This window comes from Bombina bombina, chromosome 2 (assembly GCF_027579735.1).
Source record: "Bombina bombina isolate aBomBom1 chromosome 2, aBomBom1.pri, whole genome shotgun sequence".
Taxonomy (NCBI): domain Eukaryota; kingdom Metazoa; phylum Chordata; class Amphibia; order Anura; family Bombinatoridae; genus Bombina; species Bombina bombina.
In genome coordinates, this window is record NC_069500.1 from 369,733,843 (window position 1) to 369,759,404 (window position 25,562).

Genomic DNA, 25,562 nt, shown 5'->3' on the forward strand with positions numbered 1-25,562 from the left:
CCATGAGCAACCCTCGGATTCACACCAATAAAGATAGTTATGCCCTATCTCATGGAAAAACCTTCTAGTTACAGGCTTACATGCATGAATTAAGGTATGTATGACCGAATCAGAAAAACCTTGCTTGTATAAGATCAAGCATCCAATCTCCAAGCAATCGGCTTCAGAGAAACTAGATTTGGTTGGAAAAAAGGGACCCTGAATAAGAAGTCCTTCCTCAACGGAAGTGTCCAGGATGCAGAGATGACATGACCACCGGAGCTGCATACCAAATCCTGCAAGACCACGCAGAAGCAAGGAGGATCACTGATGCCTCCTACTATATGATTTGAGCAACCACCCGGGAAGAAGCGCAAACAGGGGAAATAGATATTCTAGGCTGAAGGACCAAAGAACTGTCAAGGTAGCTATCAGCTCGGACTGGGGGCCCTAGACTTGGACCCTTATCCCAGAAGCCTGGCATTCTGACAAGATTCCCAGTGATCCAACCCCCCCATATGAAAAGCAGGTTGGAGAATACTCCCGGACGGAGTTCCCACTAACACAGGCAAAGAGAATGACTGGAGTGGGAGGGAAGAGAGGAGCTATATATACAGCTCTGCTGTGGTGCTCTTTGCCTCCTCCTGCTGACCAGGAGGTGTAATCCCACAAGTAAGGATGAAATCCGTGGACTCATCGTGTCTTTAAAAAGAAAACTAATTTACTTTCCATTACCTTTTATTTATTTTTTAATTAGAATAACATTTAAGAAATTGAAGTATTCCACTTGATCAAACAGAATAAATATTTAGACTTGCCATCAAAAGAAAGGATGTGGCCTTTCTTGCCTTCATATATGACGTGACCTTTGGATAGTGCCTCCTCACGCATTCTCTCTGTCCTGCCAGGACTGTCTTCTCCCATAATCTTTGTAATAGTTCCTTTGTAAAGGGCATCTGCTGGAGTGCCCTAAGTATACAATCAAACATAAAACATGACAAGAATAACTTACAAAGCCCTTTTAAGTAACAAAAACTTTGAAATATGTGGAAGACAAACTCAACTGGCTTTAACATACTTGTGTGATGGATCCTCGGTATGGATATGGATTTTCCGGAGGTGCTCTGCTGCTTGGCATACCCTTGGTGAGACTTCCTCCTTGAGGTGTGCCTGCAGAGCAGCAAATATCCTAGGTCAAATACACTTAAAGTGATGGTAAACTATCCCCTTTTTAAAATCAGATCTGGAATGTTAACAATATTTTAGATGGATTTTCATTCATCATTTGTAATGAAGATGCACTATAACTTACTTTTTAAAATACATATAAAATTCAAATACCCTGCGCTCCGCTGCCCACTTCAAAAGTAAATTTTTCTGTCAGCTAACAGTTTGAATTGTTCTCCAATCAGCCCTCTTGCTACAACAAAAGTGCCATATGGGGAGAGTGAAGATTGGACAACAAGAGTGCAGGGTATTTGAATTTCATATCTATATTAAAAAGTAGTCATATACTCCAAGCAGCTGGATAAGCACACAGTCAATATAAAGGTTTCCCATTACATGTAGCATGTTGCAGGGTGCAAAAGCCTCAACGATCTACCCCTTACAGCTCCACAAAAAGTCATATGAAAAATGAGGGTAAGGCAGCACTGCAAAATGCAAAACAGAACCTTTTTTAAAATGAGCAACATTTTGGGGCTCCTGCTTGAGAAAGGGGCAGGAGCCCCGAAACATTGCTCCTTTAATAAAGGTTCTGTTTTGTACTTTGGAGTGCTGCCTCAACCTCTGTTTTTAAATTAAAAAGTAAGTTATAGTGCAACTTCATTACAACTGATGAATTAAACTCTATCTAAAATATCACTAACATTCCGGATCTAATTTTAAAAGGGGAGAGTTTACCATCACTTCAAGGGACAGTAAACACCTTGAGATTTTACCATAAAACATTTAGCTATTTATAGTAAAACAGCTTTGCAACATAGTTATTTATTTTCTTCCTTTTATGTCATTTAGCTTTGCAAGTTGTGGATTTCCCAATTCTAAGAACTTGACATTCACACTGCAGGCTTATTATGTCTAACCTGCTAAATATATTTCTCTAATTGGCTTTAGCTGATGACAACCGCAAAACAATGCACTTTATCCCAACATTATGGTCAGGGCTCGCCTTGTTGTCTGAAGACTCAAGACCAGACTTGCCTCAGGTGGGTGGAGTTTGGCTATTAAGAAACAACTGCAGCAAATGAGAATGTTTTAAAAAATGTTTAGACTAGAGTGTTTTTTAAAGTAAGGCAACAGATCTACTACTTTACTAAATCCTGCAATAGATTTACCTTACTGGGTAGGATAAGCATGCCATGTAAAATAAAGTCAGTAGCCCACCTCTAAACACTGAGCTCTCCTGTGAAGTCTGCACCACTAGGTTCTCCGGCTGGTTTGGTTGACTTCTAGGAGAAAGCTGTTCCTGTTTCACACCTAAGAAAGGCACTGCAAAAAGATATATTAATCAGCATCAGTATTTGCCTTCCTTTCAACAGGCTCTGTCTGCATTGTATAGCTCAAGTTACTTGTATCACTAGTTTGCATCAGCAGGTACAAGATAAGCCATTCCTTCTGTCAAGTCACAAAGAAATGTCCCTAACCTCAGATGACAGAAGTTGTACCCAAATGCTCATCTAGTTAACACTATGCAAATGCAAGGTTTTAATGCACAGAATGAACTCATTTGCTCTCGGAGTAATGTGTTGCAGAACTAGGTGTGGGTGCCCAGTAGGACAAAGGTGACAAACCCTGAGAATAAAGTATACAAAAGCAATAGTGTTCCTCTGAATAATATAAACAATGACAAAACTAAAGCCAAGAAACACTGCTACATAGACAGTAGGGCCTTTCTTTACAACAGATAATACTGGTAAACAAAATGCTGGTTAACACCATAGAAACAAGCAGTGGAGATTTACATTGAAAAACAACTATTTTTAAAGCTGTGGTTGTAAAGAACAGTGACCACCAAATGAAACATAGGAGAGTTGTCTGATATAATACAGAGCCTAATGTGACATTCTGTACCACAAACTGCACATGCTACTACAACACATCTCATCACGCCAAAAGGAATCTAAGTAAAATGGTGCCTGTAACACTGCAGCCTCATCTTCATTTATACTTACAGATTATCTGCTTTTTTGGATTGTGAAGTATGAGATAGATATGACTACTTATTAAAGCTTTATTACTACAGGCATGTGACCTAGCTCACAGAACATTGTATGTTTTCACTTTCAATCACTAGGGAATCATGTGGCAGTTATACATACTGTTGCCTGCTCATGGGTCCATGCCAGGATGCAAATACGGTTTGGTTTCTACTGAATTTATTGCAGTCAAGCGCTGGATCTTGGCTATTGCTTTACATTACAATAATACCTGAGCACAAGGGTTAAATCAAAAATCTTGCAGAGTAGTAACAGTTCTATTGTTCTGCATCTTTATTACAGTATTCTATCAGCATGTATGATAAACACACACTGTTATCCACTCCTAATTATCTGCTCACATAAGCAAAACTTCCATCTTTTTACCCCTCTCCATCAGACTATCCCCAGCCTCGCTTCAAGCACTCATTGCTTCAACCTATGCAAACAGGCTTATCAACTCTTCTGTAAAAGTTTCTCTTCAATCCAAGTACCCACAACTTGTCTCCTTACCCTTTTAGAGCATGGCCCTACTCCTTTTGTATTACTTTGTGTTGCATAGTCTGTTATATGTATCTGTATTTCTTTTTTACAACTTTGAATGAGCGTCTTTGAGTACCCCTACTCATGGGCAAAGCATTTGGCAGAGCTTTAGAAATAAATGAAGACAAAAAATAAGTTGCAAGTATTCCCTAAAACACAACATACAACACACAATACCCCTAACATGTAAGAAAGGGGTCAACCATTTTCAAATAAGGGGTCTCATGCCCCTTTTGGTAGCAGGTGACTGCCATAGAAATAGTAATCACCTGTTTATTAGGTGCCTTTTACAGTGCTCTGGGATTTAAAATGGACTTTAAAGGGACAGTATACTGTAAAATAGTTTTTCCCTTAATGTGTTTACAATTGCTTTTTTTACCAACTGCAGAGTAAAAAATGTATGAAAATTAGCTTTTTAAGGTTTATTTCTGTATATTAAAGCTCTGATTTTGTGTTTTGAAGCCACAGCCTAATAAAATAGGTTGAGCTTGTAGATCTAATCAGATCTCATTACTGTATCACATTGTGCACATATACCTGCTTCCTTATCTTATATCTGTCCTTAAAACAATCACCAATACTTTGAGAGAACAATGGAAAATCAACATTTTATTACCTTATCTCTGCTTTATCACACTGGGAGTGTAATTTCTTCTGCTGGCTGTGTTTACAAAGCTTATCTATAGCTGGTACGCGCGGCCACAAACTTTCAGAATAGGTGGGGATACCACATGCTAAATTAACAATTTCAAATGCCAATATAAGGGTAAAGGAGCTATTTGTAAACAATTTAATACACTCCAGCAGGTAAAGTGGATCATTGGGAACAAATTAAAGGGGAGAAATTTTTTGAGTAAACTGTCCCTTTAACAAAGGATGGTTTAAATGCACAAGTGTCTGTCAGCTGATCACCATGGCGACAGTGATCACCTGACAGAACCATATACATTTGGAAAAACATCAGGGGGTGGGGTATCCCTATGTTGACTCCAAAATACAAAGACAAACTTGAGACAAATTATTTGAAAATAGGAAATGTGGTCTTTCAAATGATTCCTGTGTCTGTCCAGCTGCCAGCTAATTGTCAAAATAATGAGAAATTGCTCACAACATTGGTTCTATTTTGGGAGTTCTGTTGATCTTTAAGAGGCCTTTAATACCCAATCAGCATAGAAATATATCATAAGACCCCTCATGTGGTGAGGTGCTACATTTCAAATCTGTGTTATTTTAAAATGTATCTAATATTTGTATAGTTAGATTTTATACTTACTCATTTCTGCATAAATTGTGGCAAAATAAATATCTTCTGATTTTGATTGCTCATTTTTATTTAACCATATAAGTAAAAAATGCTAAATTATGGTGTTTTGGGAAGTTGAAATGATGTGAGAACATAAAATGTGTATATGAAATATTTAACTGATAGAAAGAAAACAGAATTTATGTTTACCTGATAAATTACTTTCTCCAACGGTGTGTCCGGTCCACGGCGTCATCCTTACTTGTGGGATATTCTCTTCCCCAACAGGAAATGGCAAAGAGCCCAGCAAAGCTGGTCACATGATCCCTCCTAGGCTCCGCCTACCCCAGTCATTCGACCGACGTTAAGGAGGAATATTTGCATAGGAGAAACCATATGGTACCGTGGTGACTGTAGTTAAAGAAAATAAATTATCAGACCTGATTAAAAAAACCAGGGCGGGCCGTGGACCGGACACACCGTTGGAGAAAGTAATTTATCAGGTAAACATAAATTCTGTTTTCTCCAACATAGGTGTGTCCGGTCCACGGCGTCATCCTTACTTGTGGGAACCAATACCAAAGCTTTAGGACACGGATGAAGGGAGGGAGCAAATCAGGTCACCTAAATGGAAGGCACCACGGCTTGCAAAACCTTTCTCCCAAAAATAGCCTCAGAAGAAGCAAAAGTATCAAACTTGTAAAATTTGGTAAAAGTGTGCAGTGAAGACCAAGTCGCTGCCCTACATATCTGATCAACAGAAGCCTCGTTCTTGAAGGCCCATGTGGAAGCCACAGCCCTAGTGGAATGAGCCGTGATTCTTTCGGGAGGCTGCCGTCCGGCAGTCTCGTAAGCCAATCTGATGATGCTTTTAATCCAAAAGGAGAGAGAGGTAGAAGCTGCTTTTTGACCTCTCCTTTTACCGGAATAAACAACAAACAAGGAAGATGTTTGTCTAAAATCCTTTGTAGCATCTAAATAGATCTTTAGAGCGCGAACAACATCCAAATTGTGCAACAAACGTTCCTTCTTTGAAACTGGTTTCGGACACAGAGAAGGTACGATAATCTCCTGGTTAATGTTTTTGTTAGAAACAACTTTTGGAAGAAAACCAGGTTTAGTACGCAAAACCACCTTATCTGCATGGAACACCAGATAAGGAGGAGAACACTGCAGAGCAGATAATTCTGAAACTCTTCTAGCAGAAGAAATTGCAACTAAAAACAAAACTTTCCAAGATAATAACTTAATATCAACGGAATGTAAGGGTTCAAACGGAACCCCCTGAAGAACTGAAAGAACTAAGTTGAGACCCCAAGAGGAGTCAAAGGTTTGTAAACAGGCTTAATTCTAACCAGAGCCTGAACAAAGGCTTGAACATCTGGCACAGCTGCCAGTTTTTTGTGAAGTAACACAGACAAGGCAGAAATCTGTCCCTTCAGGGAACTAGCAGATAATCCTTTTTCCAATCCTTCTTGAAGGAAGGATAGAATCTTAGGAATCTTAACCTTGTCCCAAGGGAATCCTTTAGATTCACACCAACAGATATATTTTTTCCAAATTTTGTGGTAAATCTTTCTAGTTACAGGCTTTCTGGCCTGAACAAGAGTATCGATAACAGAATCTGAGAACCCTCGCTTCGATAAGATCAAGCGTTCAATCTCCAAGCAGTCAGCTGGAGTGAAACCAGATTCGGATGTTCGAACGGACCCTGAACAAGGAGGTCTCGTCTCAAAGGTAGCTTCCAAGGTGGAGCCGATGACATATTCACCAGATCTGCATACCAAGTCCTGCGTGGCCACGCAGGAGCTATCAAGATCACCGACGCCCTCTCCTGATTGATCCTGGCTACCAGCCTGGGGATGAGAGGAAACGGCGGGAACACATAAGCTAGTTTGAAGGTCCAAGGTGCTACTAGTGCATCCACTAGAGCCGCCTTGGGATCCCTGGATCTGGACCCGTAGCAAGGAACTTTGAAGTTCTGACGAGAGGCCATCAGATCCATGTCTGGAATGCCCCACAGCTGAGTGACTTGGGCAAAGATTTCCGGATGGAGTTCCCACTCCCCCGGATGCAATATCTGACGACTCAGAAAATCCGCTTCCCAATTTTCCACTCCTGGGATGTGGATAGCAGACAGGTGGCAGGAGTGAGACTCCGCCCATAGAATGATTTTGGTCACTTCTTCCATCGCTAGGGAACTCCTTGTTCCCCCCTGATGGTTGATGTACGCAACAGTTGTCATGTTGTCTGATTGAAACCGTATGAACTTGGCCCTCGCTAGCTGAGGCCAAGCCTTGAGAGCATTGAATATCGCTCTCAGTTCCAGAATATTTATCGGTAGAAGAGATTCTTCCCGAGACCAAAGACCCTGAGCTTTCAGGGATCCCCAGACCGCGCCCCAGCCCATCAGACTGGCGTCGGTCGTGACGATGACCCACTCCGGTCTGCGGAATGTCATCCCTTGTGACAGGTTGTCCAGGGACAGCCACCAACGGAGTGAGTCTCTGGTCCTCTGATTTACTTGTATCTTCGGAGACAAGTCTGTATAATCCCCATTCCACTGACTGAGCATGCACAGTTGTAATGGTCTTAGATGAATGCGCGCAAAAGGAACTATGTCCATTGCCGCTACCATCAAACCGATCACTTCCATGCACTGCGCTATGGAAGGAAGAGGAACGGAATGAAGTATCCGACAAGAGTCTAGAAGTTTTGTTTTTCTGGCCTCTGTCAGAAAAATCCTCATTTCTAAGGAGTCTATTATTGTTCCCAAGAAGGGAACCCTTGTTGACGGAGATAGAGAACTCTTTTCCACGTTCACTTTCCATCCGTGAGATCTGAGAAAGGCCAGGACAATGTCCGTGTGAGCCTTTGCTTGAGGAAGGGACGACGCTTGAATCAGAATGTCGTCCAAGTAAGGTACTACAGCAATGCCCCTTGGTCTTAGCACAGCTAGAAGGGACCCTAGTACCTTTGTGAAAATCCTTGGAGCAGTGGCTAATCCGAAAGGAAGCGCCACGAACTGGTAATGCTTGTCCAGGAATGCGAACCTTAGGAACCGATGATGTTCCTTGTGGATAGGAATATGTAGATACGCATCCTTTAAATCCACTGTGGTCATGAATTGACCTTCCTGGATGGAAGGAAGAATAGTTCGAATGGTTTCCATCTTGAACGATGGAACCTTGAGAAACTTGTTTAGGATCTTGAGATCTAAGATTGGTCTGAACGTTCCCTCTTTTTTGGGAACTATGAACAGATTGGAGTAGAACCCCATCCCTTGTTCTCTTAATGGAACAGGATGAATCACTCCCATTTTTAACAGGTCTTCTACACAATGTAAGAATGCCTGTCTTTTTATGTGGTCTGAAGACAACTGAGACCTGTGGAACCTCCCCCTTGGGGGAAGCCCCTTGAATTCCAGAAGATAACCTTGGGAGACTATTTCTAGCGCCCAAGGATCCAGAACATCTCTTGCCCAAGCCTGAGCGAAGAGAGAGAGTCTGCCCCCCACCAGATCCGGTCCCGGATCGGGGGCCAACATTTCATGCTGTCTTGGTAGCAGTGGCAGGTTTCTTGGCCTGCTTTCCCTTGTTCCAGCCTTGCATTGGTCTCCAAGCTGGCTTGGCTTGAGAAGTATTACCCTCTTGCTTAGAGGACGTAGCACTTTGGGCTGGTCCATTTCTACGAAAGGGACGAAAATTAGGTTTATTTTTTGCCTTGAAAGGCCGATCTTGAGGAAGGGCGTGGCCCTTACCCCCAGTGATATCAGAGATAATCTCTTTCAAGTCAGGGCCAAACAGCGTTTTCCCCTTGAAAGGAATGTTAAGTAGCTTGTTCTTGGAAGACGCATCAGCTGACCAAGATTTCAACCACAATAGCAAACCCAGAATTCTTAGCCGCTAACCTAGCCAATTGCAAGGTGGCGTCTAGGGTGAAAGAATTAGCCAATTTGAGAGCATTGATTCTGTCCATAATCTCCTCATAAGGAGGAGAATCACTATCGACCGCCTTTATCAGCTCATCGAACCAGAAACATGCGGCTGTAGCTACAGGGACAATGCATGAAATTGGTTGTAGAAGGTAACCCTGCTGAACAAACATCTTTTTAAGTAAACCTTAAGTAAACCTTCTAATTTTTTATCCATAGGATCTTTGAAAGCACAACTATCCTCTATGGGTATAGTGGTGCGTTTGTTTAAAGTGGAAAACGCTCCCTCGACCTTGGGGACTGTCTGCCATAAGTCCTTTCTGGGGTCGACCATAGGAAACAATTTTTTAAATATGGGGGGAGGGACGAAAGGAATACCGGGCCTTTCCCATTCTTTATTAACAATGTCCGCCACCCGCTTGGGTATAGGAAAAGCTTCTGGGAGCCCCGGGACCTCTAGGAACTTGTCCATTTTACATAGTTTCTCTGGGATGACCAACTTGTCACAATCATCCAGAGTGGATAATACCTCCTTGAGCAGAATGCGGAGATGTTCCAACTTAAATTTAAACGTAATCACATCAGGTTCAGCTTGTTGAGAAATGTTCCCTGAATCAGTAATTTCTCCCTCAGACAAAACCTCCCTGGCCCCATCAGACTGGGTTAGGGGCCCTTCAGAACCATTATTATCAGCGTCGTCATGCTCTTCAGTATCTAAAACAGAGCAGTCGCGCTTACGCTGATAAGTGTTCATTTTGGCTAAAATGTTTTTGACAGAATTATCCATTACAGCCGTTAATTGTTGCATAGTAAGGAGTATTGGCGCGCTAGATGTACTAGGGGCCTCCTGAGTGGGCAAGACTCGTGTAGACGAAGGAGGGAATGATGCAGTACCATGCTTACTCCCCTCACTTGAGGAATCATCTTGGGCATCATTGTCATTGTCACATAAATCACATTTATTTAAATGAATGGGAATTCTGGCTTCCCCACATTCAGAACACAGTCTATCTGGTAGTTCAGACATGTTAAACAGGCATAAACTTGATAACAAAGTACAAAAAACGTTTTAAAATAAAACCGTTACTGTCACTTTAAATTTTAAACTGAACACACTTTATTACTGCAATTGCGAAAAAACATGAAGGAATTGTTCAAAATTCACCAAATTTTCACCACAGTGTCTTAAAGCCTTAAAAGTATTGCACACCAAATTTGGAAGCTTTAACCCTTAAAATAACGGAACCGGAGCCGTTTTTAACTTTAACCCCTTTACAGTCCCTGGTATCTGCTTTGCTGAGACCCAACCAAGCCCAAAGGGGAATACGATACCAAATGACGCCTTCAGAAAGTCTTTTCTAAGTATCAGAGCTCCTCTCACATGCGACTGCATGTCATGCCTCTCAAAAACAAGTGCGCAACACCGGCGCGAAAATGAGGCTCTGTCTATGATTTGGGAAAGCCCCTAAAGAATAAGGTGTCTAAAACAGTGCCTGCCGATATTATTATATCAAAATACCCAGAATAAATGATTCCTCTTAATAAGCCCTTGTGAAGCCCTTATTTACGATCTTAATAAACATGGCTTACCGGATCCCATAGGGAAAATGACAGCTTCCAGCATTACATCGTCTTGTTAGAATGTGTCATACCTCAAGCAGCAAGAGACTGCTCACCGTTCCCCCAACTGAAGTTAATTGCTCTCAACAGTCCTGTGTGGAACAGCCATGGATTTTAGTGACGGTTGCTAAAATCATTTTCCTCATACAAACAGAAATCTTCATCTCTTTTCTGTTTCTGAGTAAATAGTACATACCAGCACTATTTCAAAATAACAAACTCTTGATTGAATAATAAAAACTACAGTTAAACACTAAAAAACTCTAAGCCATCTCCGTGGAGATGTTGCCTCTACAACGGCAAAGAGAATGACTGGGGTAGGCGGAGCCTAGGAGGGATCATGTGACCAGCTTTGCTGGGCTCTTTGCCATTTCCTGTTGGGGAAGAGAATATCCCACAAGTAAGGATGACGCCGTGGACCGGACACACCTATGTTGGAGAAATATAATTTGTGTGGGTACTTCACATAAAAAGTTTACATTTCTGTGTAAATAAAACAGCTAAGACCGTTGTAGCACAACAGTGGCTTGGCACCAAAAGGGTTAATTAAATTTCAATAACAATAAAGGGGCACAAACCATCCATGTATGCTGGTTTCAGAGTAAAAATACTGAAATTACTCATTGCTTTTTTTTGTTACTAAATGCTGTTGGGTTGTGTTGTGTATGCTCTATACAGGTCACTATAAAATACATTTACTGGCGCTGAGGATCTGTGCTAAAGGCAACAAGATATTTCCCCCTAAATACTCAGGTCCCATTTAAGCAACATCACAGACACAACGTCATAGTAAGTGAACTTTGGTTTATAAACAGAATTTCAGTTCATCAGGGTTCAGCTCCTGCTGAGAGGGGTCAATGACATTGTCTGCTGGGCATGTCTGCTTGTTTGTTTTGGCCTGTGAATGCACCTTCTATCCAACAGCCTAACCACACACACCCTGCTGAGGCCCTTATTGTAAACTCAATGACACAAAATACTGTAGTTTGTAAAAAGGGTGACTAATGATGAAAGCAATTTAGTTAATAACTATTTAATAGCTACCTAGTTAAAATAATTACCAAATTACCTGTACAATAAATCCCAACCTAAGTTACAATTAAACCTAACACTACACTATAATTAAATAAATTAAATAAATTACCTACAATTAAATAAACTAAATTACAAAAAAACAAAACACTAAATTACAAAAAATAAAAAAAGTTTACAAGAATTTTAAGATAATTACACCTACTCTAAGCCCCCTAATAAAATAACAAAGCCCCCCCCAAAAATAAAAATTCCTTACCCTAATCTAAATTAAAAAAGTTAACAGCTCTATCACCAGCCCTTAAAAGGGCTTTTTGCGGGGCATGCCCCAAAGTAATCAGCTCTTTTGCCTTTAAAAAACCCCCACAACACCACCCCCCAACATTACAACCCACCACCCACATACCCCTACTCTAACCCAAACCCCCCTTAAATAAACCTAACACTACCCCCCTGAAGATCTCCCTACCTTGAGTCGTGTTCACCCAACCGGGCACCGATGGACCAAAAGAGGACATCAGGAGCGACAGAAGTCTTCATCCTATCCGGGCAGAAGAGGACATCCGGACCGGCAGACATCTTCATCCAAGCGGCATCTTCTATCTTCATCCATCCGGAGCCGAGCCATCTTCTTCCAGCCAACGCGGATCCATCCTTCTTCCCCGACGCCTACTCGCCGAATGAAGGTTCCTTTAAATGACGTCATCCAAGATGGCGTCCCTCGAATTCCGATTGGCTGATAGGATTCTATCGGAACAGCCAATAGAATGCGAGATCAATCTGACTGGCTGATTGGATCAGCCAATCCGATTGAACTTGAATCTGATTGGCTGATTCAATAAGCCAATCAGATTTTTCCTACCTTAATTCCGATTGGCTGATAGAATCCTATCAGCCAATCGGAATTCGAGGGACGCCATCTTGGATGACGTCATTTAAAGGAACCTTCATTCGGCGAGTAGGCGTCGGGCAAGAAGGATAGATCCGCGTCGGCTGGAAGAAGATGGCTCTGCTACGCTCCAGATGGATGAAGATAGAAGATGCCGCTTGGATGAAGATGTCTGCCGGTCCGGATGTCCTCTTCTGCCCGGATAGGATGAAGACTTCTGCTGCTCCTAATGTCCTCTTTTGGTCCATCGGTGCCCGGCTGGGTGAACACAACTCAAGGTAGGGAGATCTTCAGGGGGGTAGTGTTAGGTTTATTTAAGGGGGGTTTGGGTTAGAGTAGGGGTATGTGGGTGGTGGGTTGTAATGTTGGGGGGTGGTATTGTGTTTTTTTTTTAAAGGCAAAAGAGCTGATTACTTTGGGGCATGCCCCGCAAAAAGCCCTTTTAAGGGCTGGTAATAGAGCTGTTAACTTTTTTAATTTAGATTAGGGTAGGGAAATATATTTTTTTTTTGGGGGGGGGGGCTTTGTTATTTTATTAGGGGGCTTAGAGTAGGTGTAATTATCTTAAAATTCTTGTAAACTTTTTTTATTTTTTATAATTTAGTGTTAGTTTTTTTTGTAATTTAGTTTAGTTTATTTAATTGTAGGTAATTTATTTAATTATAGTGTAGTGTTAGGTTTAATTGTAACTTAGGTTAAGATTTATTTTACAGGTAATTTGGTAATTATTTTAACTAGGTAGCTATTAAATAGTTATTAACTATTTAATAGCTATTGTACCTAGTTAAAATAAATACAAATTTGCCTGTAAAATAAAAATAAACCCTAAAATAGCTACAATATAATTATTCGTTATATTGTAGCTATATTAGGGTTTATTTTACAAGTAAGTATTTAGATTTAAATAGGAATACTTTAGTTAATAATATTTATTTCGTTAGATTAAAATTATATTTAATTTAGGGGGGTGTTAGGGTTAGGCTTAGACTTAGCTTTAGGGGTTAATACATTTATTAGAGTAGCGGTGAGGTCCGGTCGGCAGATTAGGGGTTAATAAGTGTAGGTAGGTGGTGGCGACGTTGTGGGGGGCAGATTAGGGAGTAATAAATATTATGTAGGTGTCGGCAGTGTTAGGGGCAGCAGATTAGGGGTATATAGGGATAATGTAGGTTGCGGCGGTGTACGGAGCGGCAGATTAGGGGTTAATAATATAATGCAGGTGTCAGCGATAGCGGGGGCGGCAGATTAGGGGTTAATAAGTGTAAGGTTAGGGGTGTTTAGACTCGGGGTTCATGTTAGGGTGTTAGGTGCAGACTTAGAAAGTGTTTCCCCATAGGAAACAATGGGGCTGCGTTAGGAGCTGAACGCTGCTTTTTTGCAGGTGAAGTGGCAGTAAATATGCCTGTACGCTCCCTTTTTGGAGCCTAACGCAGCCCTTCAGAGAACTCTAAATACCAGGGTTGTTTAGAAGCAGCGCTAGAAAAAAAAAGACGCGTAGCTAACGCACCCCTTTGGCCGCAAAACTCTAAATCTAGGTGTTTATCTTTAATGCACGGAATATTCTAAACAATTTTGACTAGTAATTTCTATGCACAACATTCTATTTTAGAGGTTAGCAAGTCTGCTCCCAAGCCTCACCAGCCAGAATACCAAGGTATCCTTTGTGGTTTATTGTTGCAATGAGGGATTTGCCGATGATGTTGGGGAGCAGAAAAGAGGTTTGCTCAAAATTTTATGACTCGCATCTTAAGCCCTGAGATAAAGTGATTGGGTGGACAGGGAAATTTTTGTTCGACGGATCCTTACCCAGTTTTTTAGGGTCCATATTCAGCGGTAAACCCATTGTGATAGAGCCAACAGGGACCTTGGCATGTTCAGAACTGTATGGAGTATTATGCGGGATAGGAACACCCTACAAAAGAAAACAGGTGCGATATTAAACTTAAAAAGGCAGAAGTATAACAAAATATTACCTTTAAATCCAAAATGTCCACTGGTTCTCTATGGCCAAACAAACCCAAAAATAAAATAATCATTATTTAATAAACAAACTATTATATGAAGTTACTCAATTATCTACTTGAAGTCTGAGTCAAAGTGCATTTAACAATAGTTTTCAAGTAATATATTTTGTAGTTTGTTCATATAAAGAAAAATAAAGGTGCCAGCGTATTCTTACGGTTAACACTCGGTCTGCATACCTGAGATATAGAGCCCATGGGTCTTTCAATAGCAGCTGGGTGTTTGCTGGAGGAGATTAGAGGAGGGGGGTTGGATATGCTGGGAATACGAGGGACGCCAGACCGGGAGCCATCATGCAGGTTTAGTGGCACTGGGTGAACTGTGTATGCAAAAACAAATTTCTTGATTGACGTTATACAGAAAAGTCAACATCATGTTTGGCCAGGTATGCGACACTGCTGCAGTATATAGTATAAAGGTTTAAACGACAAAATAAGAAATGGAAGAACATGAAGTAAAAAACAGGGTTCACTCAAGTACAGGAGAGTTCAAATTCCATGAGGATAAAACAAGTACATGCTTAAAGCTGGAGGAAGGGCTACATTCATAGAAATGGCAATAAACCCAGGGATTACAGCAGTGTCAACATATACAAAAAATACATCACAGGCAACTGAGAGTGCCACAATAATTACTGCCGCACAATGGAACAACCACCACTGAATTAGTCTCAAGGTCCTTATACAGGCTGTTTTAGTTGTCATCCTTACTCTTCTTCAATAGTAAAAGGCCACAGGCTGAATTGTCAGGAGTGTAAAGCAATGCTATAAGAGATTAATTGATGTAGCATCTATGTAGAATGTAGGTGTATTAAGCTCCATTCAGTTATATGTTACATTAGTGCAGAGCTTTCCAAACTTTTCATGTTGGTGACACACTTTTTAGACCTACATCATTTTGTGACACAGTAAATTCAGTTGTACTAGCAACAGGAAGTTAAAGTAAATTGCATTTTTTAAGCTTCCACTTCCTATCCACATATCAAGAGCAGGAGCAGCAATGCACTTCTGGGAGCTAGCTGCAAAAAAACCCAACACTTTGACTTCTGACTTCAGCTCAGCGTTTAAGCTGCCGCCCTCATAGCTCTGCGAGTCCGAATGACTACTGCCCGCGCTACAAATACATTGCTATCCCACTCACTGACTACACATGCAGTCACAAGCAGATTGAGAAGACTAGTGTTCGTCAGAAGGGTTGTGACAACCCCTCCTGGCAGAAGTACACATGCAGTCACGAGCAGACTGAGGAGACTACACATGCAGTCACAAGCAGACTGAGAAGACTACATGTGCAGTCAGGAGCCAATGTGCCGCCAATGGGAATAGTTTCAGTTCCCACTGAGCTGTGCCATTAGGTTAAGATGATCTATGACCCACTAGGTATCAATCACGTGTGAACCATGTGATATGTGTAGCAGGCAGGCGGAATGTTGAATGTTTTTTTTCATTTCCTTTATGTATGCAGGTCAGCAGAAGCGGTTCTAACTCAATTAGCCTATTATATATATATATATATATATGTATATGTGTGTGTTTGTGTGCGTACAGATGTATTTATATGCAAAAAAGGTGAAGTCTAGCGGTGTTAACGCGCGAGCTGGAGCACAAACTACCGCTCCACTCGTAATCTAGCCTGTTATTGGTTCACCCAATGCATTCAGCTTATTCCCAGTAGTGCATTGCTGCTGCTTCAACACAAAATACCACGAGATTGAAGCAAATTTCATAATAGAAGTAAACTTGTTTAAAGTTGTTCTCTGTCTGAATAATGAAAGAAACATTTCAGAGCACTGTGTTGGATGTTAGGTCAGAAGATGCATCTGCTAATTGTTAACCATTTGGACCCTCATCTGCTCACCTTGGGGGTTATACTGGGACACGGCTTCATGCTGAGAGGGAGGCTTAAGAACCTCCCGTGCAGGCACTTGATACTGGGGCCAGGAAGTAATACAGGGCTGTTCTGCACTTTGTCTCTGTCCCTCAGCCTGTAATGGCAAATGTGTGGCTTTCTCTGAAAGGAAACGGATTAATAAAATGTTTAGAAAATGTGTAGAATACCAAATCCAGCATGTGCCGTATGTACATCTCTGTATATACACAAGGCTTCCTACAGCAGTATGTTATCAGGCATAACAAATAGCATACAGTTTTACACGCTTGCATGAGAGCTGTTCTGTAGTACATAAAGGCACTCAAAGATCTTTATTTTTCTAGTTTTGTACCTGACCAGTTGTATTTAATCCATGAATATTAGCTCTAGCTGAATACCTAGGTTGGACCCTTTAAAATCCTGACAGTATCAATGTCAGCGTAAATATTGTGATCATTTTAAATGGAATCATTTGCCACACAGTTTACAAGGTTTAAGTGTAGACGACCAGCCTTTGAGACTTTGCAATAATGTGCTTTAGTTGAATGCACCATTATAAATGGTGATATTTCAATTAAAAAACAAAACAAAAAAACACTTGCTTGTAGATTTTTTGCAGGGTATAGAGTAAAATATAATTTCAAAGTCTATCTTCTTGAACATGTACACACTGTCATTTCACTAAGATTAATGCATAAGGAAGGTATCTAAAGAACCTGCCACTACCTCAATATGAAACTGAAAAAGATATAATAACCAATGACATAAAAGTATGAACAACTGACACATTTTTGAGTTGCCTGAGACAAGAAATCAGAGCCAGGTCTCAATTAGGCTGTAAAATGGACAAACAAGTCAAATTAAGAGACCTATGCATTACCTGATGGGTATTATTCCTGATGCTTGATGCCACTATGGAATTTATGAAAATGTGACAAGTGAATTGTGGTTTATTATTTGCTGTCAGCTTTGAGTTTATTCTGTGCAATTCTCACTCTATAATCACACTTCTAAGTATGGGTTTCTGAGAACACAGTAACGATAAGTTATTTTAAACTCTGCATTATATAGGCAATTTGTATTGCTTCCCACTGATAGCATATTACACTCCCTTGTGCAATGTGCAATATTACTTCATATATAACCATACTGAGCACACATTAAGAGAAGCTAATGGGCAGAATTACTCTAGGTCCCTTGGGGTCCACCACATTATGTTTCTACTTAACTGTTACAGAGATAATTATCTAATTTATGTTTTTGTATAATCATGTTTTCTACTATGTTTACGAGAGGAAGTGAGTTCTCGCGGCTGAAAATGCGTCTTGTCTTACAGCATCCTCAGAAGTGGAAGATATTAAGATATACCCCTTAACATACCCAGCTGATCCCACTAAACTGCTGTAGTACAGTATTAACTGTACCGTGCATATAAGTAGCAAGTGCTTTGTAGCTGCTACTTCAGCCTGTAGTTCTACATCTATTGTACACACACTTCTGAGGAAATAGGAAGTCAGCTACTGTGCAGTAGTTGAGGGAAAGGCAAGAATAACTTGTTGTTTACAGCAGGGAAGCAGGAGGCAGTAAGATGACCCCACAACTGGCACAAGATAATTATAGCAACTACTAGACACAGGTGTGTGTGTGTAAATATATAACACACGCATTGTGTATGAGCCCCCCACATTATAAAGTAAAATCCCTCTTGTACCTTTATACGCAACAAACCTCTGGCACATTAAATAATTATAAATAAGAATGCAGAACAACTATTGTTGAGAGGTCACAACACTATCTAAATAGTAGTTAATTGCCATTTCTGTGTATGGCAGAAGTAATTAGACATTACAATATGCGCACTGTCAGTCACAGAACACACAAAGGACTCACCATCGTTGTCCCCAGTTGCCGGGCTTCTACTGTTTCTTATAGGACTACTGATAGTTTGCTGCTCTTTATCTGGTGGTAAATGAGGCTGGGTTTGCATGCTGAGGGCTAGGCCGTCCTGGGATGATTCATGAACCTTTGTGATCTGCTCTTGGTAAAGGGCCAGGGCATGATGGGTCATCTGTGTTTTTGTGGTCGTGTTCTGAGAAAGAGACTCAGAGAAGCCCTCTGAAATCTGGAAGAGTGGAGAGCAGTTCGTAAACATCATCCCAACTTCTTAACCACTGATGATATTTTTTGGTCAACATCAAAATCGATTACAAAAAAGAACCACTATCGTACAAAAAACTGCAACTGTAAGTGAAGAAGCAGTGGTCGTAAGATGATGGCCCACTTAAAACATTCCAGACTGATCTGTCGGGAATAAATAGCTCGCTATTTGGTCTTATTATAGTTTATTAAAACTTTCATTTTTAAGACAATGAATGCAATTTAAAAAAAAAAAAAAAAAACAGAATTTATGTTTACCTGATAAATTACTTTCTCCAACGGTGTGTCCGGTCCACGGCGTCATCCTTACTTGTGGGATATTCTCTTCCCCAACAGGAAATGGCAAAGAGCCCAGCAAAGCTGGTCACATGATCCCTCCTAGGCTCCGCCTACCCCAGTCATTCGACCGACGTTAAGGAGGAATATTTGCATAGGAGAAACCATATGATACCGTGGTGACTGTAGTTAAAGAAAATAAATTATCAGACCTGATTAAAAAACCAGGGCGGGCCGTGGACCGGACACACCGTTGGAGAAAGTAATTTATCAGGTAAACATAAATTCTGTTTTCTCCAACATAGGTGTGTCCGGTCCACGGCGTCATCCTTACTTGTGGGAACCAATACCAAAGCTTTAGGACACGGATGATGGGAGGGAGCAAATCAGGTCACCTAGATGGAAGGCACCACGGCTTGCAAAACCTTTCTCCCAAAAATAGCCTCAGAAGAAGCAAAAGTATCAAACTTGTAAAATTTGGTAAAAGTGTGCAGTGAAGACCAAGTCGCTGCCCTACATATCTGATCAACAGAAGCCTCGTTCTTGAAGGCCCATGTGGAAGCCACAGCCCTAGTGGAATGAGCTGTGATTCTTTCGGGAGGCTGCCGTCCGGCAGTCTCGTAAGCCAATCTGATGATGCTTTTAATCCAAAAAGAGAGAGAGGTAGAAGTTGCTTTTTGACCTCTCCTTTTACCGGAATAAACAACAAACAAGGAAGATGTTTGTCTAAAATCCTTTGTAGCATCTAAATAGAATTTTAGAGCGCGAACAACATCCAAATTGTGCAACAAACGTTCCTTCTTCGAAACTGGTTTCGGACACAGAGAAGGTACGATAATCTCCTGGTTAATGTTTTTGTTAGAAACAACTTTTGGAAGAAAACCAGGTTTAGTACGTAAAACCACCTTATCTGCATGGAACACCAGATAAGGAGGAGAACACTGCAGAGCAGATAATTCTGAAACTCTTCTAGCAGAAGAAATTGCAACCAAAAACAAAACTTTCCAAGATAATAACTTAATATCAACGGAATGTAAGGGTTCAAACGGAACCCCCTGAAGAACTGAAAGAACTAAGTTGAGACTCCAAGGAGGAGTCAAAGGTTTGTAAACAGGCTTGATTCTAACCAGAGCCTGAACAAAGGCTTGAACATCTGGCACAGCTGCCAGCTTTTTGTGAAGTAACACAGACAAGGCAGAAATCTGTCCCTTCAGGGAACTTGCAGATAATCCTTTTTCCAATCCTTCTTGAAGGAAGGATAGAATCTTAGGAATCTTAACCTTGTCCCAAGGGAATCCTTTAGATTCACACCAACAGATATATTTTTTCCAAATTTTGTGGTAAATCTTTCTAGTTACAGGCTTTCTGGCCTGAACAAGAGTATCGATAACAGAATCTGAGAACCCTCGCTTCGATAAGATCAAGCGTTCAATCTCCAAGCAGTCAGCTGGAGTGAGACCAGATTCGGATGTTCGAACGGACCTTGAACAAGAAGGTCTCGTCTCAAAGGTAGCTTCCATGGTGGAGCCGATGACATATTCACCAGATCTGCATACCAAGTCCTGCGTGGCCACGCAGGAGCTATCAAGATCACCGACGCCCTTTCCTGATTGATCCTGGCTACCAGCCTGGGGATGAGAGGAAACGGCGGGAATACATAAGCTAGTTTGAAGGTCCAAGGTGCTACTAGTGCATCCACTAGAGCCGCCTTGGGATCCCTGGATCTGGACCCGTAGCAAGGAACTTTGAAGTTCTGACGAGAGGCCATCAGATCCATGTCTGGAATGCCCCACAGTTGAGTGACTTGGGCAAAGATTTCCGGATGGAGTTCCCACTCCCCCGGATGCAATGTCTGACGACTCAGAAAATCCGCTTCCCAATTTTCCACTCCTGGGATGTGGATAGCAGACAGGTGGCAGGAGTGAGACTCCGCCCATAGAATGATTTTGGTCACTTCTTCCATCGCCAGGGAACTCCTTGTTCCCCCCTGATGGTTGATGTACGCAACAGTTGTCATGTTGTCTGATTGAAACCGTATGAACTGGGCCCTCGCTAGCTGAGGCCAAGCCTTGAGAGCATTGAATATCGCTCTCAGTTCCAGAATATTTATCGGTAGAAGAGATTCTTCCCGAGACCAAAGACCCTGAGCTTTCAGGGATCCCCAGACCGCGCCCCAGCCCATCAGACTGGCGTCGGTCGTGACAATGACCCACTCTGGTCTGCGGAAGGTCATCCCTTGTGACAGGTTGTCCAGGGACAGCCACCAACGGAGTGAGTCTCTGGTCCTCTGATTTACTTGTATCCTCGGAGACAAGTTTGTATAGTCCCCATTCCACTGACTGAGCATGCACAGTTGTAATGGTCTTAGATGAATGCGCGCAAAAGGAACTATGTCCATTGCCGCTACCATCAAACCTATCACTTCCATGCACTGCGCTATGGAAGGAAGAGGAACGGAATGAAGTATCCGACAAGAGTCTAGAAGTTTTGTTTTTCTGGCCTCTGTCAGAAAAATCCTCATTTCTAAAGAGTCTATTATTGTTCCCAAGAAGGGAACCCTTGTTGACGGAGATAGAGAACTCTTTTCCACGTTCACTTTCCATCCGTGAGATCTGAGAAAGGCCAGGACGATGTCCGTGTGAGCCTTTGCTTGAGGAAGGGACGACGCTTGAATCAGAATGTCGTCCAAGTAAGGTACTACAGCAATGCCCCTTGGTCTTAGCACAGCTAGAAGGGACCCTAGTACCTTTGTGAAAATCCTTGGAGCAGTGGCTAATCCGAAAGGAAGCGCCACGAACTGGTAATGCTTGTCCAGGAATGCGAACCTTAGGAACCGATGATGTTCCTTGTGGATAGGAATATGTAGATACGCATCCTTTAAATCCACCGTGGTCATGAATTGACCTTCCTGGATGGAAGGAAGAATTGTTCGAATGGTTTCCATTTTGAACGATGGAACCTTGAGAAACTTGTTTAAGATCTTGAGATCTAAGATTGGTCTGAACGTTCCCTCTTTTTTGGGAACTATGAACAGATTGGAGTAGAACCCCATCCCTTGTTCTCCTAATGGAACAGGATGAATCACTCCCATTTTTAACAGGTCTTCTACACAACGTAAGAATGCCTGTCTTTTTATGTGGTCTGAAGACAACTGAGACCTGTGGAACCTCCCCCTTGGGGGAGGCCCCTTGAATTCCAGAAGATAACCTTGGGAGACTATTTCTAGCGCCCAAGGATCCAGAACATCTCTTGCCCAAGCCTGAGCGAAGAGAGAGAGTCTGCCCCCCACCAGATCCGGTCCCGGATCGGGGGCCAACATTTCATGCTGTCTTGGTAGCAGTGGCAGGTTTTTTGGCCTGCTTTCATTTGTTCCAGCCTTGCATTGGTCTCCAAGCTGGCTTGGCTTGAGAAGTATTACCCTCTTGCTTAGAGGACGTAGCACTTTGGGCTGGTCCGTTTCTACGAAAGGGACGAAAATTAGGTTTATTTTTGGCCTTGAAAGGCCGATCCTGAGGAAGGGCGTGGCCCTTACCCCCAGTGATATCAGAGATAATCTCTTTCAAGTCAGGGCCAAACAGCGTTTTCCCCTTGAAAGGAATGTTAAGTAGCTTGTTCTTGGAAGACGCATCAGCTGACCAAGATTTCAACCAAAGCGCTCTGCGCGCCACAATAGCAAACCCAGAATTCTTAGCCGCTAACCTAGCCAATTGCAAAGTGGCGTCTAGGGTGAAAGAATTAGCCAATTTGAGAGCATTGATTCTGTCCATAATCTCCTCATAAGGAGGAGAATCACTATCGACCGCCTTTACCAGCTCATCGAACCAGAAACAAGCGGCTGTAGCGACAGGGACAATGCATGAAATTGGTTGTAGAAGGTAACCCTGCTGAACAAACATCTTTTTAAGTAAACCTTCTAATTTTTTATCCATAGGATCTTTGAAAGCACAACTATCTTCTATGGGTATAGTGGTGCGTTTGTTTAAAGTGGAAACCGCTCCCTCGACCTTGGGGACTGTCTGCCATAAGTCCTTTCTGGGGTCGACCATAGGAAACAATTTTTTAAATATGGGGGGAGGGACGAAAGGAATACCGGGCCTTTCCCATTCTTTATTTACAATGTCCGCCACCCGCTTGGGTATAGGAAAAGCTTCTGGGAGCCCCGGGACCTCTAGGAACTTGTCCATTTTACATAGTTTCTCTGGGATGACCAACTTGTCACAATCATCCAGAGTGGATAATACCTCCTTAAGCAGAATGCGGAGATGTTCCAACTTAAATTTAAACGTAATCACATCAGGTTCAGCTTGTTGAGAAATGTTCCCTGAATCAGTAATTTCTCCCTCAGACAAAACCTCCCTGGCCCCATCAGACTGGTTTAGGGGCCCTTCAGAACCATTATTATCAGCGTCGTCATGCTCTTCAGTATCTAAAACAGAGCAGTCGCGCTTACGCTGATAAGTGTGCATTTTGGCTAAAATGTTTTTGACAGAATTATCCATTACAGCCGTTAATCGTTGCATAGTAAGGAGTATTGGCGCGCTAGATGTACTAGGGGCCTCCTGAGTGGGCAAGACTCGTGTAGACGAAGGAGGGAATGATGCAGTACCATGCTTACTCCCCTCACTTGAGGAATCATCTTGGGCATCATTGTCATTGTCACATAAATCACATTTATTTAAATGAGTAGGAACTCTGGCTTCCCCACATTCAGAACACAGTCTATCTGGTAGTTCAGACATGTTAAACAGGCATAAACTTGATAACAAAGTACAAAAAACGTTTTAAAATAAAACCGTTACTGTCACTTTAAATTTTAAACTGAACACACTTTATTACTGCAATTGCGAAAAAATATGAAGGAATTGTTCAAAATTCACCAAAATTTCACCACAGTGTCTTAAAGCCTTAAAAGTATTGCACACCAAATTTGGAAGCTTTAACCCTTAAAATAACGGAACCGGAGCCGTTTTTAACTTTAACCCCTTTACAGTCCCTGGTATCTGCTTTGCTGAGACCCAACCAAGCCCAAAGGGGAATACAATACCAAATGACGCCTTCAGAAAGTCTTTTCTATGTATCAGAGCTCCTCACACATGCGACTGCATGTCATGCCTCTCAAAAACAAGTGCGCAACACCGGCGCGAAAATGAGGCTCTGCCTATGATTTGGGAAAGCCCCTAAAGAATAAGGTGTCTAAAACAGTGCCTGCCGATATAATCTTATCAAAATACCCAGATTAAATGATTCCTCAAGGCTAAATATGTGTTAATAATGAATCGATTTAGCCCAGAAAAAGTCTACAGTCTTAATAAGCCCTTGTGAAGCCCTTATTTACTATCTTAATAAACATGGCTTACCGGATCCCATAGGGAAAATGACAGCTTCCAGCATTACATCGTCTTGTTAGAATGTGTCATACCTCAAGCAGCAAGAGACTGCTCACTGTTCCCCCAACTGAAGTTAATTGCTCTCAACAGTCCTGTGTGGAACAGCCATGGATTTTAGTAACGGTTGCTAAAATCATTTTCCTCATACAAACAGAAATCTTCATCTCTTTTCTGTTTCTGAGTAAATAGTACATACCAGCACTATTTTAAAATAACAAACTCTTGATTGAATAATAAAAACTACAGTTAAACACTAAAAAACTCTAAGCCATCTCCGTGGAGATGTTGCCTGTACAACGGCAAAGAGAATGACTAGGGTAGGCGGAGCCTAGGAGGGATCATGTGACCAGCTTTGCTGGGCTCTTTGCCATTTCCTGTTGGGGAAGAGAATATCCCACAAGGATGACGCCGTGGACCGGACACACCTATGTTGGAGAAAAAAGTTATTCTTTTTAAATTGGCTTTGTTCTATTTGTATTCTTTGTTGAAGAGGAAACCTTGGTAGTCTCGCAGAAGCTCAGGAGAGGACCTAGATTACGAGTGTTGCGCTAACTGTAGTGCAAGTGCGATATCGGTTTTTGTTAGGCTCCCTAAAGCGTCTTCAGCCTCTCTAGCCTCACCAGTCCTAATGTTATTAAATATTATTTAATAACATAAGGACTGGTGAGGATGAAGACGCTCTAGGACGCCTAACAAAAACCGATATCGCACTTGCACTGCAGTTAGCGCAACACTCGTAATATAGGTGTATGGTGGCACTGTTTGCAACAATGTATATCATTGCAACAAACATTGTTGTAAAAAATAATGTCAAAAAGTACTAAAGACATATGATCCTGAGGTCCTATGAGACTACTCAGGTTTACTTTTACACAAAGAATACAAAGTGAACAAAGCAAATGTGCCAACAGAAGTACATTGGAAAGTTTTTTTTATCTTTTTAAATTGCATGCTTTGTCAAAACCATTAAAGTTTCATTTTGACTGTCCCTTTAAAGCACACATTATTTACTATATCATTGTCTCTGTCTTTAAAAATGTTTTATATTGGCCAATTTACTTTACAGTATCCTTTCATTCTAGGGTTAAAAATAATGACTTTGTAATCTCTTACCATCTCTAATACTTATATACTGATAAAGCAATTTATATTTAATTGTAGCAGAATCAAATCTAACGGCATTATTAACATCACTAAACTGCCACATATTTGTCACCTAACATATAGAAACCTTAAAGTGAATGTAAATGTTTCCCTGGGTACTATTGATGTAAAGAAATAAACATGTGGAAGATGATGTTTAAAGTAAATGTAAATTTTGATGGTAAAGTGCCCGGTTTTTAAAAATTCGATTAAAAACAGGGGCACTTTAATTCATCAAAATTTGCATTTCACTCCTGTTGTGAAAAAAAAC

The 25,562-nt window shown here is 41.5% G+C and overlaps 1 protein-coding gene across 12 annotated transcripts in view; it reads right to left on the minus strand.

Annotated features, from left to right (window-relative positions):
* The window catches only part of NCOR2 (nuclear receptor corepressor 2), a 1,025,928-nt gene that overhangs the window by 250,914 nt on the left and 749,452 nt on the right, over window positions 1-25,562 (minus strand). For all 12 annotated transcript variants that reach the window (XM_053701833.1, XM_053701839.1, XM_053701838.1 and 9 more), the window contains 7 exons: window positions 18,219-18,450; window positions 16,317-16,469; window positions 14,639-14,778; window positions 14,244-14,349; window positions 2,365-2,469; window positions 1,058-1,149; window positions 794-948 (listed from right to left, as the gene is read on the minus strand). In XM_053701833.1, coding sequence (XP_053557808.1) covers window positions 794-948; window positions 1,058-1,149; window positions 2,365-2,469; window positions 14,244-14,349; window positions 14,639-14,778; window positions 16,317-16,469; window positions 18,219-18,450 — 983 coding nt within the window. The remainder of the gene's footprint in view (window positions 1-793; window positions 949-1,057; window positions 1,150-2,364; window positions 2,470-14,243; window positions 14,350-14,638; window positions 14,779-16,316; window positions 16,470-18,218; window positions 18,451-25,562) is intronic.